The sequence below is a fragment of the Falco biarmicus genome, chromosome 1 (genome assembly GCF_023638135.1).
Source record: "Falco biarmicus isolate bFalBia1 chromosome 1, bFalBia1.pri, whole genome shotgun sequence".
Lineage (NCBI taxonomy): Eukaryota > Metazoa > Chordata > Aves > Falconiformes > Falconidae > Falco > Falco biarmicus.
In genome coordinates, this window is record NC_079288.1 from 56,394,665 (window position 1) to 56,413,308 (window position 18,644).

At 40.4% G+C, this 18,644-nt stretch overlaps 1 protein-coding gene across 1 annotated transcript in view; it reads right to left on the reverse strand.

Moving 5' to 3' along the window:
• Positions 1–17,396, reverse strand: part of EMCN (endomucin) — a 55,782-nt gene extending 38,386 nt beyond the window's left edge. The window contains exon 1 of the mRNA XM_056333804.1: positions 17,151–17,396. Within this exon, the coding sequence (XP_056189779.1) occupies positions 17,151–17,211 (61 nt within the window). The 5' untranslated portion in view covers positions 17,212–17,396. The remainder of the gene's footprint in view (positions 1–17,150) is intronic.
• Between the last annotated feature and the right edge of the window lie 1,248 nt (positions 17,397–18,644).

The window sequence follows — 18,644 nt, forward strand, 5'->3', positions numbered from 1 at the left end:
AGAAAGCAGCATGGACCTTCCTGGAAAATCAAGTTCAGAAGCCTATTAGCAAAGCAACCAAATCATGTAACTCTTCTAGCAATCTTTTCAAGCTGTATCCTAAATCTCTTAGCTTTTCCCTCACTGCTGTAATAGGGAACATCTGCTACAGTATCCTCCCTTGGACTGTGGGTCATTTTCCAACAGGTATTAGTGTCTGTAAGAGTAATTTGGAAAAAAACCCTGAGGCAATTACAGGTATTTTTTCTAGCTCCTCCTCTCCCTGAGTACAACCACAGCTGCTCTGGGTCTTCAGGGTGGAGGATTAACTAAAATAACTGACTGCAGGAGTAAGCACCTATTTCCCTGCCTTGGAGGAGCAAAATTGTACTAGCTTCCTGGCTAGTACAAACAATTCAGGAGGGGTTTTCAGCGTCAGCCTAATCCCTGTATGTGAGGAGAAGAAGAGGATTCACAGAACATGGGTGGGGAAGCACCAGGCTGAGTAATGACTGACTTTCCCTATTTCCCTCAAGGCAGTGTTCCAGCTGCTGGGAGTTTACTGCAATAAATGATGCCAGTCTTAAAAATTCTAGGTCAAGATAGAGGTGAAAGTCTCCAGTGTTACAAAGCATCCAAAAAAACTCCCACCAAACCTAAAGTAAATTAATTTCTGTATCTTCTCCTTATGCTGAAAAGTTGTAACAGTGTAACTCAACTAGAATTTTGGCTTCAAATAAGATTTTCAGTCTTTGTATTTTTCTACTAATGTTTTAGTTAGGGGTGTGAGGAAGGGGGTGAAAAACTGACATTGAGTCAGAAACAGTGGCATTTCTCAATCATTTTACACTGCTGTGAGACAAGGATGGGCACATTTGGGAAGGAAGAGATCAGCTCTGTGACTGAATGGGAGAGCAAAATAGCACAAACTAATCCTCCAGTGCTTTCAGGTCTGGAGTGTGATGTTCTGTCATGCTGCATTAACATGCTGTAACACAGACATAGCAAAACTGAGTCAGGACAGCATGTCACTATTCTTGTGTGACTCCAATCATGGTAATATCTCCTGGCATTCTCTCTTTTTTTTGGATACAGGGCAGAACAGTCAGCTTTGTTCCCTTTGCTCAGCATGCTGCGCTCTGATTAACATTTCACGAGCACCACCCGAGGCCTGCCAGAGTCACAGATCTAACCTGGGAAAAAAAAATACATAATGCAATTGCAGGAGCTCTGCAGGCACATATTAAAGTCTAGTCAGATGAACCCTTACCTCCTTTTCAAGCAGTGTGTTATCAGCCTTCTTGGCACCTGTGCATTTGTAATGAGTCTTAGTTGGGATGTTGCCTCTTCCCAGTGAGTCCCACTTTCTTGGGTATCCTCTCTAAGTATGCTGCTGCCTTCATAATGCCTTGTCAGAGCACGTGATGGCCCAGTTTGATATGGGCATATCCCACATCAAATTAAACCAGTTCCCTACGTGCCTCCTGCTGCCCCAGCCAAGGATATGTGAACACAGTCAAGCTCTGCACAGCCCCCTTAAAATACCGGTTTTCCTGCCATGTAGTTAACCAGTCAGAATAATGCTTTATAACCCACACTTGAAATACTCTGAAAACAAATCGTATCCAAATAGACGAAAAAGCGGTCTTGTTTCCCTAAATAACAAGCATTTTTCCATCTCTTCATTCTCATTATGAGCTGCTGACAAAGCTCCTGTAATTCCCCATGCCACAAGGCCACAGCACTAAAACAGAATGTTTTTTCAACAGTGCCTACATTTCATATGGTTTGTTATAACATCTCCCAGTAACTACCATGACTGTAACACCAGCTGAATGCACTAGCTGGCCAATTAGCTCATTCCCTAACTCACTCTTCCCCTAACTCCGCATGACTTTCTGGAAAGCCCATTGCAATACTTAGATAATTCATCCTTTAAAGGCACTCCATTTAATAACCATGTTGACAGGCTGAAGTTTTCTTAAAGCTAAAAAAAATAAGAATTTAAGTCACACTTTTGTTATGATTCACAATTTGCTGATTTTATCACAGGCTAGAGATAAACTAAGGTAAATTTGATTAGCAGAGTAGAATAGTGTTTATGAATTAATTGTTTTCTTAAAATGATGGATAATTAAGTCTACTTTAAAAACAAGTTGAAATCAACATGCAAAAATGCTTAAAACTCACCAGGATTTTGGGGGGAACTGGTTGATTAAAAGAAGTGCTAGAACTGGTGGCTTATTATGCTCTTATTTGCAGTGTTAAGTTGTGACTAAGTAGAATCCTATGGGGGATAAAAGCAAGAGATCAAAAATGATTGAGAACATAATTCTGGCCCATTAGAGACTGTTGCTAGACAAACAGACAGAAAGATTCACTTTTCTGCTCACGTCAGGTTGGCTGCAGGCTCAGATGAATGACAACCAAGTAAAGTTACACTTGCCTGGGTTTTGGCAAATTTAGGTGCAGTGATCCCTTTGATAAGAGAGCACCTTGATGTACTGTGACGTGGGAGTAGCCAAAATCTACTCAGCAATTGCTCCCATACACAAACCTCTCTCATTTGCCATGCTTGCTGGCAGTATACTCAGCCAAAAGAGCATGGGTAACCTGTGATGTAGCACCCTTGTGTCTCCAGAACACGCACAGAGCTAAAATGTGCTCAGATGTGACACTGGGCTGAACAAAGGGATGGTGGTGGTAAGATCCAAAAGGGGGAAAAAAAATCTGTCTGAAAGTAGATAACAAAAACTGGCAGAAAGATAACAGGACAGGAAGAAGATGAGAGGGGAAGGGCAGGAAGGCCCAGAGACAGTAAGACAGTAAGAGTGTCAGTGAAAAATAAGAAATTAAGAAGTGCTCAAAAAACGTTTGATCCATGGCCACAAGGCCCAAATGAAAAAAGAGTAACTGTTGAGTTTTTTTCTTTTAAGTTCATAGAATTTCCCTTTACTGTATTTTCTGGCTTGCATTTAAATGGTAATTTATTCTACGATTAAAACAACAGTACAATCATTTGTAACTGGTCTTCAGACATGATTTCAAAATGAATGAACTGAAACACTGAACCTACTTTCTTTTTTAAAATTCAGAAGTAGCCCCTGAATTCAGCCAGGGCTGACCAACGGCCACAGCTGTCCTCAAACTACAGCTTTTGATGCAGGCTTCTGTCTCCAAGGTCTGAGCTTGGAGCTCTCACAATTTCTTCCCCCTCTCTCTCATTATCTTTACCTTTACACTGGGAAGACTAAGATAATCAGGGTTTGACCTTGTGTTAATTAGGTGCCAGTTATTGCTATAATCAAGACAGAAAAAAAGCAGAAATGTCTGCATGATGTTAAATCAGTAATTCTGTTTATACACTACAGGATACTACAGGGCACAAACCACTAAGTTTAAAACACCACATGAAACAGCTAATAAAAAAGCGAACGCCAAAAAGTCAAAACAAAAACATTTTTAAAAATTAATAGATTGTTCAAAATATGTATTGATTATATTCATTACATGAATTACTGAATTTAAATGCTGTCCAGTTTGTGATAAATACCTGATTCTGAAAAGAAATTATTTTAATGGAAAAGTCACTATCATTACAGAAATACTGACTGTGAGAATAGTCACAGAATAGTGAGTGAGAATACAGAAAAAAATGGCCTGTTTGACATTTTTTCACTTGACCGTGCACTAGGTAGACAGGAGCATATGTTCATATTAAAATCCCTCCATTCAGCTGAACACTGGTTAGGCCACAGCTGAAGTAATTGGTGCAGCTTTGAAGGGACATTGAAAATGGGGTGGATGCCTGGAGCAGGTGTTAATGGAGAACCATAAAAATCATCAGGAGTCTAGGAAAAAAATGACCTCTCAGGAAGGACTGCAAAAATTGCATTTGCTAGCCCAGAGAGGGAAAGATTAATTGAAGGCATGATTAACAGTACTCAAGTAGGTGAGGGGCTGCAACAAAGTAATAAACTTCTCCTTATATCCACCAAGGATGAAACTAAATGTAACAGGCAAGGGAAATTTGGATTAGAAACTTTGCAGGTTTTCCAGTGCCCGTGTCAAGCTGATGGCGTTAACAGTCAGAAGCTAGTGTTTAACCATTTTCCTGATGAGGATGTAAAATATTCTCACTCAAAACCAGACCAATACCCAAAAGGCTGTAGCTGGGAACAATTACCAAAGAGGTGTCCTGAGGAAACCTGTACGTGTTAATTCCCTGCTTCAAGGCTATAAAGCAGAACATACAGGTGGTGGTGTTATATTATGTTTGGTTATTGTATATTATGTTACATTATGCTTGATTGTGTGACTCTGGGCCTTTGCAATTGTGCACAAGTCACAGATAAGTCAGTTTCTTTCTTGATTTCTATCTTTCCACACCATCAGAAATAAATAGTGATCTTTTCCCAGGAAGCAAATGAGAATTCTGCCATCCCCCACAACCATGATAGAGCCTCCTGTAACAGCTCCTCCAGTGGTATATGTGGAAAGACTGTACACTTCATCTGACATTTAGCCCTTTCTGGAGAAAGTTATAGCTGTCCTTGTGAGAAAAGCTGGTACTGATATTCTCAGAGTTCTCAATAAATAGCTGCTCGCTGACAATATACACGACCTGTTTACTCTTACCTTGGAGCTCTGTTGTCTATTATGTTTTCTCTTTCATTTTCATTTATTGCTGCTTCATCTCTTCATTCTTTCTGATCTTTCCTCAGGCTCAGTGTAGTTCTTACACTTCTCTTATTTCTGTTTTCATTCCTCACCCATATTTCTTTCCCAGTTCGTGACCTTCTACCTTAAACCTTGAGATAAATTTATTTTTTCTTTTGTAATGTATTTTTGTGTAAATGTTCACACATCCTCAAAAAAAAATATAAAAAATTAGGGTATGCCTACATGAGTGGTTCACCTCCCATCAACCAGTCTTGCACAAACACCACTTCCATATGCAGAGAACAAAAGCAAGTTTTAGGCGCTGCTCAAACCCTACTCAAGCCCTCCAAACAGAACTCAAGTGCACCTGAACATCTTAATTTAGGGATCAAACTTAAGGTTTAATTTCTGATAAGAAAATAGAGATAGGCCTTCTACATGGGCCTTCTACCTGGTGAGGTTTAGCATTTAGGTGCTCTTGGGCTTGCCTCCTCAGCAATGTTTTGCAGAGGCCCAGGTTGCACTTCCAGTCAAGGGGGAGAAGGCGGAGTGCTACAAGCAGTGTTCAGGAAACCCAGGATCCGTTTTCTGCACAGCTTCAGGGTAATATTCTGCTAACACAGATACAAAGATGCTTTAAAGTAGCTGCCACTGATGCTTATGGGTGGTTTGTAACTATACGGTGCTGGCTAGTTCTCCAAGGATCCACCCGACTTCCTGGATGTCTGTGGCATCCACACTAGGTATTATTGTGCTACCATAAATAGTGTGTGAGCTTGCCAGTTTATAGCTCTCTTGGATGTATCATCACAAACAAAGTAAATGGCTATGACTGCAGAGTAGAGATTGCTCCATCCTCCCTGGAATGGCTATGTTGAACAATAGAGTTTAATCAGTTTAGATGGAGCTCCTGGAACTTAATCTGCCTCATTCAGATCAGCTTGGGTATTTCTATGCATTTTACTATATAGACACTCCCTGTGTCCCATTTTCCAGTCAGTAAAAGAGGAACAATAGTGTGTTCTTATTTTCTAGAGGACTACAAACCGCAACACACAATGGCACCCCACTCTAGCATTAATGGAGTTATGCAAGAAACAGAGATATTTGCAGGTCAAGATCTCAACTGTTTCTGCAGTTTTTATCATTTGGATCTTCTAGATTAAAAATATGGATACAACCTGCAAAGTCTGCATTTCCAACTGATCTCGGCTTTCTCAATATTTTGCTTTGTCTGGAGCATGTGTTCAGTGCAGAATCAACCTTCTGAAAATACTGCAGAAAGCTGTAACGTAGGACACAGCAAGGAATGGGATTAATTTTAGATGACTGTTGTTATTTCAGTCCTCCCTCTGCTTTTCTGCAGTTTATTTTACTTTTACTACATATAGCTTCCACACATACACACGTACAAATAAGAGCTACCTAATACCAAGAGAAATGTATTGCCAGGAAATCTGCAGGTTCAAGACAGGCATGTTTCTAAGAGCACAGGGATATATCTACAGTACTTTGATAAATCTTAAGAACAGTGGTCCCTGTAGTACTTTCAGCTTCATCTGAAGTATTTTGTTAAGACTGAAATCGTGATATAAAACCACCCAAAAATTAAAAAAGTGTTGTGTTCATAGTTTAGCCACTGGTTGGCTAAAAATGACTAACCCATACTATGCAAATTATTTAGAAAGCCAGCAAGCACTGTAAAAAATTATAGATGCTTCCAGATCACAAAAACTTCCATTTGGGATGTACTGTTAGAAGAGGCTTAAGTGCAATTATAATAGTATTGTTCAAAACCATCAGCTCTTTTCTTCCTATTCAAAACCCTTAAGATCACAAATACAAAATCTATGAACATTCCAGAATTTTTCAAAAATAAAAATATTAAAAACCTGCAGATATTTTGTTCTGAAAGTATTAGTTTCATAGAAGTAATACTTGTTCTAGTACATATAATATTTAAGGGCTCACACTTTGAATCTTCCCTGTATGGTCAGGGCAGCTGTATTTTAAGTGGGAACCAAGGTTCTGATGTAATTCAGTGAATTACATCAGCTGGAGCTGATAACAATGTGTAGTAAAGGATGTTAAATTAAACAAAGCCATTTGCAAACTTCATGAACTCCAAGCACACTCAAAAAAAGTACACAACCTTCTTGTCTTCATATTTCTTTGGTGTACTAAAGCAATACACAAGGCATGGCATGCCTCACACATGCATTCAGATGTATTTGTAATAGTATCTGCACACAACTGTTTGTTCTGTGACAGCACTTGGTGAAAGGAAAGTGCATGCCTAATAACAGTCCCATGCTGAATCACCACCACTGCAATATCATCACAAGTCAGAATTTCAAATTGTTTTTCCAGCCTGGTCTCACAATGCTTTTGCACTTCTGCAAATGCTCTTAATGCAGCCTTCTGCAACATAAGCCTTTTTTCTACTCAGGATTTTCTCCGCTATGAATATCTTACAATGGCAACTGGAAGGACTGTGTTGATCCTGAACAAAGCTACATTGGTCATGTTTAAGGTGAACCCTTGTAAGATGTAGTCAGAAACAGGTAATGCTAAAAACCATAAGGCAGGGAGAGAGGCCACATTCTTCGCCACCTGATGCCAACCATCTGGAAGCCTGTGACTCCCGCTGCCTAGGGAGGTGGGAAACCACCTCCCATTTGCCAAGCTGTTACCTTCCTTTCAGTCACGCCTCTTTAGCAGCAAACTGAAAACATACTATACAAATCCAGCATGTTGAGATCTTACATTTAAGTTCAACTTTCTACCTCTGCGCTGTAGCTCCTGGTCCTGGTTTGCAGATTGGTGTCACAGGACAGAGACAATCTGCTCTAGAAGAGTGGGAAGAAGCATGGGCAAGAGCATGGGGAAAGACACCAAGGCAGGAGGGAGAAGCTCCTGGGCCAGAAGGGCATAGCACCCTCCCTGCAGAAAGCAAAAGCACCTGAAAACAGGAAAGAGAGGAGGGTGTTAGGGAAGACCATAAATGCAAAGCTGCAAAGGGAGACAGGGACAGGGCTGCTTCTGTGTGGCCTAGGAACAAACAGCAGCAACTGGGGTACGTGGGACTTGGGTTCTGCAGAGGAAATGCAAACCAGGTAGGCGGGAGGCACCCGGCAGCAAGAGCTGAGGAGAGGAAGGAAAGGGAGGTAGGTGCTGCAATTTCCCCAGCAGGGAATGGGAGAAGATAGGAAGCACTACCCCAGTGCTCCTCCTGCTCACCCACGCATGCAGCTACCATGACCCAACACCAAGCACTAGCAGGCAGCTGGTAGGAATTACTAATTCCCCAAGCAAACAGCACTGCTTCCAATAAAACCTGGTCAAAACACCCAGCAAACAGGGAGCCACCACACACGCTGAAAAAGCAGCTGCCAAGGACCGGCCTCAGCTAACATGGCTGTAGGCTGTTGAAGGCTCCCCCTCAACAAAAACAGTAATGAGAAGGGTTGGATGAGTGCCCCTGTGTTTTATTGATTATCTGAAATAATGCAAGCACAGCATGCTTTGCCCCTCTGCATGTGTGGACATAGAAATCTGGGCACTTAGCAGCCAGTTTCATGGTTTTGTTTATCAACTCAGAAGAAATGCAAAATCTCTACCAAGAGCTTTTAAATCACCAGCTTTCTCAGTGCACTTTCTGCTCCTATGTGAAGCTTGGTGGATGTCTTTATTACTGTGTACTACAGAGGGATGAGCACAGTGTTTGCACTCTATAAAATAATAAATGTGCTCAGCATGCTCATCAGCACTCCAGCCTGCCTTGGACAAAGGCTCCAAGCTCTGCACTTCTCTATTTAAACCTGTTAAACCTAGTAAATAGGTTTTAATTAAACCCTTTAAAGCTAGCTAAACCTGGATTGTCACCCTTTGATGGTGATGTATTTGTCTGTCTGTGTGTAAAATAAAAGGTAGGAGTTACTAATGGTTATTTTATAGTATGAAAAATAAACTAACACACCCCCCTTGTGTTAGCCATGATAAATCAATTTGAAAAATGTCTTTAATGGGTGCAGTTTTCTATAGAAAGAGCTTTTTAAATATTGTGCATTGCTGAACAGAAGAGGAAAGAGAGCCCCTTCCCCTGCAAAAAGAAAGAACAGAAGCATTGGTATAAGTCACCCCCACCCAGAAGACAGTAACGATGCTTTTTCCTTACCATGCTATTTGCAAGCCTATTTTTGTTTCCCAGGAAAGAGTGCATTTGGGTAGGGCAGATATATAACAGCCAGAGGGGAAGCTGAGCCCAGGTCAATCGGTAGTTCTCTTTCGCAATGTGCTGCAGCAGTTAGTAAAATCATAGTTCTTTTGTGCTATGTTTGTGATCCAAATGCATCTCCAGCAACATGACTAATTGTATAATTCAGGAAAGGGTCACTGCAGTGTCTGCTATGATGTATTTATTTTTAGCACATCCGGGAATAGCCTAGACACCCATTTCAGCCACACCCGCCCATGCCACTCTGTTCCTGACAAAGCTTTGAAAGCCTCTGGAGCACCAAAACCCTGTTCCTGTCAGAAAACTTCTGTGAAAACACTGCAAATTACTTCTACAATTAATGTAATTCCATGCTCGGTTGAGTCCCTCTTCATCTTTCCCACACTGCCTAGAAAAAGGTTAAAATGGTACAGGATATCCCAAATGGAAAGCCCAAATTGGGCTTTGCAAGCCCAAAGTGGAGAACGGTCTCACTGGAGTTATGTTATATGCAAGGATGAAGGATATATTCTGAAAATACCTGATTTCTGTAACTGGCCCATACAGGTCATAAAGCTGTGAGTATCTTGCCAAGCTGATTGAATACTCACGTTATTTTTAATTCCTACCAATCTGATACAACTGCTAAGCTCAGATGTGAAACTGAAATGCTTTTCTCACATGCTTCATATTCCAAAGTATTCCTATTAAAAAACCAAAGTTAATATTAGGAGAGCACTGGAAGCAGAGAGTCAGCACTGAGGACCTACACTACCAAAGCGCAGTGCGATAGCCATGCCAGCACCTCCACCGATAACCACATTCCTAGTGGAGCAGAAAGTGGACCATAGTCAGATGCTCAGGCTTGTCAAAACCCTGGGTCCCAGACAGTGCACTAGGAAGTCATGGTGAGCCTGGCGCTGATCATCTCATGTCGATGAACAGCTATAGACATCACTTGTACTTTTATTGGCAATTAGCATAGTTTTATTCCCCATGACAATTACAACAATTGTGAATGAGTTGTTCCATTCCTACTTAAACTCTTCTGATCATCTTATCCCTTGGCCATTTCTTCTATAAATAACCAATTCCCATTTTACATTTCGCACCTGAAAATAGTATTTTCTGGCAGTTTGTGGAAACGCAAGGTGACAGCAATTAAAGAGTGAGCAGACAGTGCACTGCAAGAGTCACCAAGCCAGTAAGATAAATTGTCCACTAGTTCACCTAAATTCAACAGCATTTAAGACACACTAGCTACATGACTCCATTAGCATGGGGAATGGCATGCAGAGGGAAATATTGGATTCTTCTGAAGCCATTTGAACTAGACAGGATAAAATGTGCAGTCCTAGACCAGGAGGTTTTTGCCTCTAATACCTGTGCTGTGTCCTTCCCTTGCTGTCATTGGCACATTTGAGGGATTGGGTTATTTGGCATAGACTTCTCATTAAGTTTTTCCTCTTGTTACACCTTGGAAACTACTCTAGTGAGTTGTTGCAATTGAAACCCAACAGTTTGGTAAATACACTTGCTCTCTCCTGAACCACAGTAAATATACTAACACACTGCTTTTATAAGAAACAAACTTCCTAGAGAGAACTCAAAGCTGCTCTACTGTAATAACCTTTCTGGGCAGCCAGCTTTTGTTGTTGGCTACAGTTTCTAAGACCTATGTGTTTTGTGGCAAAGCAGACAAACTCCATAGTAAGTTCAGAAAGCTCCATAATTCAAAGAATTCAGTAGTTTTCAGAAAAAGATTTTAATCATCCTGTGATTGGTTATGAAATGAGTAACTACAATCAAATTGTATGTGGTCCCCAGATATTTCTTTTGACATGTCACAGACTTCTGCCTTTATGACTGTCTGTAGGAGTCAAGGGTAAATGAGGTTTGGACAACTTCACAGGATTTTCAGAGAGTCTAATTCTGGGGGTGGGGGAAGCCCACATTTTGGCTTTTGGGGACTTGGAATGGCAGTAGAAGCATTAGCCATGTATCATGTCCAAAGCTGCCCCTCTCTACCTAACACGACATGGGGCATTTGGGAGTGAAAATATTTGAATTTCTCATTTCTTGCCAGAGCAATCCTTAACATTTTTGCCATTTCACCTAACAATGTTTGGTGATAGTTTTGCTTCCACAGCCTTTGAATGAGTTTGCAAACACTGATATTTACATCATCTATATTGCTATGATATAACACCCATGCTGAGATGAGGAGGGGTAATTCATCTGTCAAAGAAAGGTGATTTCAGACTATGCTCAGACTGGGATAGACAGCACCACACACATTAAACATTTAGAAGGTTATCAATACTGTATTTCAAGTAAAAGCCTAGACTCAATGTTGAACATGCTAAAAAGTAGGAAAACTGGTTAAAAATGAAGCAATAAATGGGGCTTTGATCACTTTGAATAATTATCATGCAATGAAAACATGCCTCAACAAGTAAGGAAGGTATTTTACGGTAGAAAATAATGCAAATCCTTGGACAGAAAGGTTAGTAAATCTCCTGGCACTCTTTTCCTCAGACTAATCCAAAGCTTTTGCCATTCTGATCAGTTGTTGCCTCAATAGCCAAACCTGTCAAGCCCAAATACAATATTAATCTCCTAATAAAGACTATGAAAAAAGAAATCTGCAGGAAGCATAAATGTCTCATTAATGTAATCAGGGATTTAATTGATTTAACCCTAAAGTTTTAATTACACTGACACTCCTCAAACCAAGTACCACACTGAGAAATTACAGTACTAAGACAAAATGAATGTGCTTCTTAGAATGATTACATATCTTGCAGAAATATTCATACAGCAAGGCTGGTGTATTGCTCCCATCCCAGCAAAATGTGTAATTTTGTTACAGTGATAAGGCAAGGCAGAAAGGTTAGACTAGATAAATATGATGCAAAACTATGTGCCATGTGCTCTGTGGTTTCAGCAACCTGAGATACGTTGCTATCTACAACATGCAGCTAACACAGAGGAGCACGTTACTGCCATTGGAAAGAGAGATTAAAAATTGTTGTAAAAATACTCTCTTGATAAATAGGCTAGGATTTGCACCTGTAAAAAAGTCAGGCAAGCATCCACTTTCCACATAAAAGCAGTCAAAAATGCTTGCCCTATTGCTAGTTTGAAATGTAACCTTTGGAGCATTAGCTAGTTAGTCTGGCCTGAAAGGGGCTGTCGTCCAGCCTGGCTGCCAGGAAAAATAATTATTTGTAAATAATTTGAATGACTCCAGACCAGCCTCTAGTACACATGCAGGTGGCATCAGAGAGCTTCCTATCCCCTTCCTACCTCTCCTGCAAGGGGACAATAGCCCAGCAGATTATATCAGCAAGCGATCATCAGAGCACAGCTTTCTCACATGGGAGGAAGGTTCAGAAGGAACATCACAGAGCTAGCATCATATTAAATTGTGTCAAACTACTTTTCCTGTTGCAGATACAGCGTGCTGCTGTTAGGGCATCCAAAGATCCACTTTCATGAGATGAATGCCAAGGTATTGCTACCCAGATCAGGTGCTGGGAAAATGACAGTGGCTTGCACGGCAGAACATGGTGTGACTCAAGGTTTTGACTCTGCTGTTTAAATTTGGGACACCTATTTTCAGAATGCTAGCTGAAATCAAAAGTAAATGTTTATCTTCTAGGGGAGCCAAGTCCTTAATTCTTGACTTGTATTTGGAAATAACAGCTGTTACTCACACAAATCCAACATTGTCTCTCTGTTTAGAGAACTGCAAAATAAAACCAATAAAGGGTCTTCCTTGAGTTGTCTCACCAAAAAACACAAACTACACCCCAGCCCTCCTTAATGAGGAACACAAGTAATAAGGAGTAAAAAACTTTACCATGTGATTTTACTGTGGGGCCTTACTCATCTTTAGACTGTGAACTTAGCCTGGCGACTGAATGGTACCAGTTAAAAAGAATTCCTTTCCCAGGTTAAGAGTTTCTTAAAGATTATTTTTAATTTGTATTTTTGCAGATTTTTTACATAGGACTCAGCTGTATAAACAATTGAAGACAAAATTCAAGGTCCTTTCCTATCTAGGAGAAACCCACAAAACCAAACCAAAACATAAGCCCTAGCAGATCCTTTTTCCTAATTTATAGAGGAGTAAAGACTAATAAGAACTTTAGGTTTCAATCTGAATAAAAGAGACACCTAAATAAAAGACAAAACATTCTGGTAAATTTTCAGAAGAGACAACCATTTGTTGGGCATTTTATATGGCATTATGTATTCTCAGGTTTGGAGCCAAATACTGCAGGCAATTTGCCCTTCAAATTCAGTTTCCATTTATTTTGGCTGCAAATCATAATCTCCTTATCAAGCAGGTATCAAGCCATCTGCTTCTGTCCTCAGTAAATGCAGTAAACTTGCATTTGGGTTTGGGGCTAGAACAAGCAGTTTTCTTCTGTTCAGTTTTAAATACACCTTTAAAATCCATCAGGCAAAACCAGCCAAATACAAGAAAAGTCTAATGAATGAGAGGAATGTGTCAGGGGGTGGGGTGGGGTGGGGGTGGGGTGGGTGAAGAAGGAAAAAAAATCTGTGCAAGAAAAGAAAATCTCAATTGAAAGCTACAGTAAGCTCCAGCACCACAATTTGATTTTTGAGAAAGCTACTCTTGCAAAGTGCTAGGAACAGTGGAAACACCCCAAACATATTTTTCACAACAGGCAAACTCTCAAGACATTGAAAGTTTGAGTTCAAGTAATCTAAAGTCATGAAAAAGCAGCTGGTTATCTAAAGTTTATTCACATTTCTCAAATTTTCAGGGATGAGACAAACAATCTGACTGTGATAGCCTGTGCTTTGCTGGTGTCTCCCAGGACACAGCCATAAACGTTAACCAAGAATGAGGGGAGAACATGCTCAAAACAGTTTAGTTAGTATTTAATTTTAAAAATGATTTTTTAAAAAGACTTGAAGGATTGTGAGCTGAGAGCACAGAAGATGGAAAAGGAAAAGGCTGTCCATCTCCTCCGGTTAACATCAACAAGAGCAGAGTTCAGGTGGCTGCAAATGTATGTGATCGCTACAGGAGCCCTGGTTTAGTGTAACTGTTCTCAAGCTATCAGCCTGGGAGCTGGGATTAATCTGCTGTGTTGTAGGGTTGGGATGATGTCCCAGGATCCACAGCATCCCGTTAATGGGGAAGCAGGGGGATTGGGAAGCACATAATTTAGGGTTGGTCCACTGTGTAAAGGAACAGGTCCAAATTGATTCAGTGCTTTTGTACCAGGCTCTCAATACCAAGATTTTCTGCTACCTTTCCAAAATGAAAAACACCCTTAGTTTTTTTCTAGTGCCATAAATTTTGACAAGAGCACTCTTGGAGAAAGGTACTGTTAGCTGTCAACAGGGGTCACTAATCAGACGTTAATAAACCCACTCACTGTACGTCCACAACACAATACGTTCCAGCTTTTGTATTTGAGTGAATAACCTGAACACATCCAGACTGATGCCAAAAAGAGCACAACGCCATTCTTTTCTGCTGTCATTTCTGCAAGAAAGAAACCTGGGTGTCTGAGTAAGAAGGAAGCTGTTGTGTGCTACAAGCACTTTGTGGAGGACATCTGCTATGGTATATAGCCATAGCCATGTAGTATTACAAGGCCAAGGCACATGAAGAGGTAACCTCTAAGCACTTACATTATAAGCACATGTCAATTCCTCTGCCCTCTTATTTTAAAAGAACAAACTTCATCTTTACACATTTTAAAAATAATTACTCAAGAGCATTTACATTTGATTCCTATCATTTGGCAATATATTGTCTGACCCATTCTGTTGTCTATAGTTGCAAATGCTATGAACCAACCCAGAAAGAATTTCCGTTTGGGATACATTTTGGAGCAGGTAAGAATAAAGGACAATATGCCAGGAGGACTGAACACCCTGAGATGAGCACAAAGGAACTCCTGCTTTAAGCATGTTATTTAGCTCTCAAAGGGTTAAGAAAAGCCTCTAGAGGAGGGACAGTTGTCAGGATGCTGTCAGCCTGCATATCTCTACACAACCAAGCCTCTAGTAATTTGCTGACAGAGGGTGGATCCCACCAAAACATTAGGGACTTCTGAGGATGCAAGATCCTAAGATGAATTAGAAAATTACCAAGAAAGCACCAGCAGCACACAGGCTGAAGACAAGGCATGAAATTTGCAAGCCCCACAGGAGACTTGGTGCATTCTTTACTAACCACAGTGGAAACATCCTTGACCACTTCTGCATGATTTACAAAAGATAAAAAGACAAGCATTTTATGTGTATTATGTGAAGAGGCTGCAAGCCCACACATTACTTGTCTTGGTAAGCTTTGAAGATAAACTACCCTAAAACCTGGGAGGAGGAGTATTAAAATGCTGGGGTGTGATTTGACCTTTTCTAAATTTTACTAAGCATAATTTTAAAATACTAGAAATGTTTCTGAGCAACTGGAGAAATGCCTTGCTGTTGTCTCCAATGTTCAAAAAAGGGAGATGGAGCATGAGGGAGACTGATGCCACCATCCTTACCATCCATTCCTCTTTTCATGTCATAAGATCCTGCTGTTACAGCCCAGATGTCTAGGACACTTTTGAGACCACAGACAGGGGAAATCCAAAGACTTTGGTCCAGCCTTATATAACAGACAATAAAACTGCTTCTGTCGTAACAGGTCGATGCATGGGTTAGCCTAAAGGAAGCTTGACCTGATGATGTACTTTGACAGGGTAGATAGAGACATACTGCAAATCTCCCCACACATATTCTTAATCTTCTAATTTGAATTTACCAACAGGATTTCACTACCATGTCTACCTTGCAATAAAGCATTTTTAAAAAAACATATTTTTACAGAACCAGAATTGTTCCAAACAAATGTATCCTATATAAAATTTGCTTATTCATTGTCATCAGGTCTGCCCCATTCATATCACGCAGAGGAGGGAAAATCCTTTTTAAAGAAAGGATTGTGTAAATTTGACAGAATTCCTCCCACTTTTGCATGTTGCTTTCTGATAAGCTTTATGGACTGTTGTGTTAAATATGCTTCTTTTGATCCAACTCCACTTTGCTTTTCAGAAGTTGTGAAATTAAAGGTTTAACAATGACAGGAAGACTATTTATACTAGGAGTAGCAGACAGAGAATAAATAGTACCTCAACACAGACTTTCAGGGGTTTTACTTACTTAACAGTTTTAAAAGCAGTTATTTCTGTGGCACAATCTTATTTTTAATCTCCTTTATTGATTTTTTTTTCCTAACAGCAGTTAGCTCAAGTAATAACATGAGCTTCACCACAAAAGATTTCTAGACTTTTAACACATAATCTGAGTGAAAGTTGATTAACTTTAGATCAGTTAATCCAGTATTATCAATTTTTTAACTTCTGATTCATAAAATCCCTTACAGGCAATCTATAGGCATTTGTAGAAGCTTTGGTTATAAGTATTCACACCAGAGGGCCAGCAAATGAAAGTACAGATAAAAAGAAGACTGGACTTCAAATGTATCTTTTGACAAAGGTGACAATAGACTCTGGCCCTTGTTGCAGTTTCTTTCACCCTTTCAGGTTTTACTAATTAATTCCACTTTAAAGGTCTGATAGAATAATGAAAACAGCAGTTCAGTGACCATATAAACACCACAAAGTTTGGTTAAATCTGTGCATTTGAGAATAATTTTTAAAAGATACTGTATTCAGTAACTAATATCACGCCTAGGCTTGCATCCTTCACTATTTGACACTCAATAACCGCTGTAAGCTCCTATGTCTTTGGGGGCAAAACTAAAATAATTTCTGAAAGATACCCTTGGTCAAACTCATTACTGGCATAGTGCCAGGAAAATCCATCAGGATAGAATTGATTTGCAAGAGCAGTATTTGCAAATCTGACAGACATTTCAATTCTCCCCTTAAAGCCATCTCTACAAAAGACGCATTATTTTAAAGAAGAAAAACAGAACAGAAAACCTTTGTAAATATACCTCTGCTTTTAACTCCTTTCAGATTGAGGAGCTTCATGACACCTAGAAAGAGAGCTGTCACAAAAATACAATGGCAAAAAAGTTTTTCGCAGAATACATACAACTCAACTACCAGTTAGTACCTTCTCCTCCTCCAACACAGTTTTTAAATCACTGAACTGCCAAGAAAAAAAAAGAAAAAAAAAAGAGGGGGGGGGGGGCCTAAAAAGGCATCCAGGTACTGACAGCTAAGCTTTTGCTCACAAAACACCCCACAGATGTGACAAGTCTATCCAAAAAAGGCAAAGAACTTACCTCCCACAGTGCAAACACAGAGTGTGGCTAGGAAAAAGAAGGCAATCCCCAGGAGCTTCATGCTTGGTGGTGGTGGTGCTGCCAGCTCTCCCTCACACAGCTGGGCAGGGAGTGCTCTCTCACTCTGAGGCAGGCCTTAATTACTCCATGGAAAAAGGTGTGTAGAGACTGTGCCTAGCCACTGCCCATTCCTGCTTATTTTGGGGACTTTGATAAAGAACAGGAGGAAACACAACATACTCCCTCTGGGAGTTCAGTGCGGAGGAGATTTATTGTTTCAGTCCTTACAGGAACTCCTTTTCTTTGGCAGTGAACCATGTTTTTGTTAATGCATTATTTTGTTCTTCTTCAGCCTCGAGGTCAGGAAGATTTTTGAACTGAGGCAAATCGTTCTTTAGAATGTGCTATACATCACCAACTTTCATACTGTAGCTGGGGATCCTTCTAAAGGGGACATTTATGAGTAGTGAGGGAGCCCAGGTAGGGGGTGAGGGGATAACACAGCCAGGAATGGAGGAGCAAAACAAGAAATCGGAGCCCTCACCTGGCTCTTCTTTGTGTTGCACAAAGTGGCCTTACTGAAAATTACAGTTGCTTCACATTAAAGGCAGAGTGCTTCCCAGAGAGAGAGAGCTGCCATCCTGCCACAGAGAGGATGTGAGGGGCCACCAGCACTAGGCGAGGAAGTGACGCCTGCAAGGTGCCCCCAGCAGGGAGAGGCTCTGGTCTCCACAGAGTTAGGGCTGGATTATGTGGGTTTTTTCTTTAAATAAAAAATGGTAGTATTATGTGTTGTTTTTTTTAATTTGAAAAGTTGCAACTAGCTTTGAGTGTGTTTGCTCCATAAGTAATGGAAAGTTTTTTTTTATTCTTCTGTGTAGGTACTTGCTGTGCCATGAGGTAGGAATACACTCCCCATAGTGAGCCAGTTACCTGGGTCATCTCATAACCCAGGGCAGAATCGCTGTCTTCTCCTCAGGACAGGCTGATCTGGGAAATTTTGATCCCCTTCTCACAGCCATTCCTCTGACTTCTGTGAAAGAAACCTGAACACAGCTGCAGAGCTAAAGGCTACCAAAACATGGTATTTTAATACTCTTGTGCTCTGTGCCTTAACGATTCAAGGCAGCTGATGGCAATTAATCACAAAATTTCAACCACAATGAGAATGCGTTACACTATGTTTGCTCATCTCCCTCTCTCACAACTTTTAGGAAAATTTGGTGGAAAGCTTGACCTCACAAACATCCTGACTCATTAAATATTCAACTTTACTTATTGCAGTAATCAAGATTTTTTTTTCCCTCATGACTGTTTCTCACTATAAGGGGAAGTTTTGGAAGGGCTTCACATGCAGGAACTCCTAGGAGCTAAGCCACAGTGTTTCCAGCAACAGCACTGTTTTATTTATGGAATGAGGAAAACAGTAGCAGCTCAACATCATGTGTGGAATAACTTTTGTTTAGTTAAAGAAATTATATTTCTACATCTTAA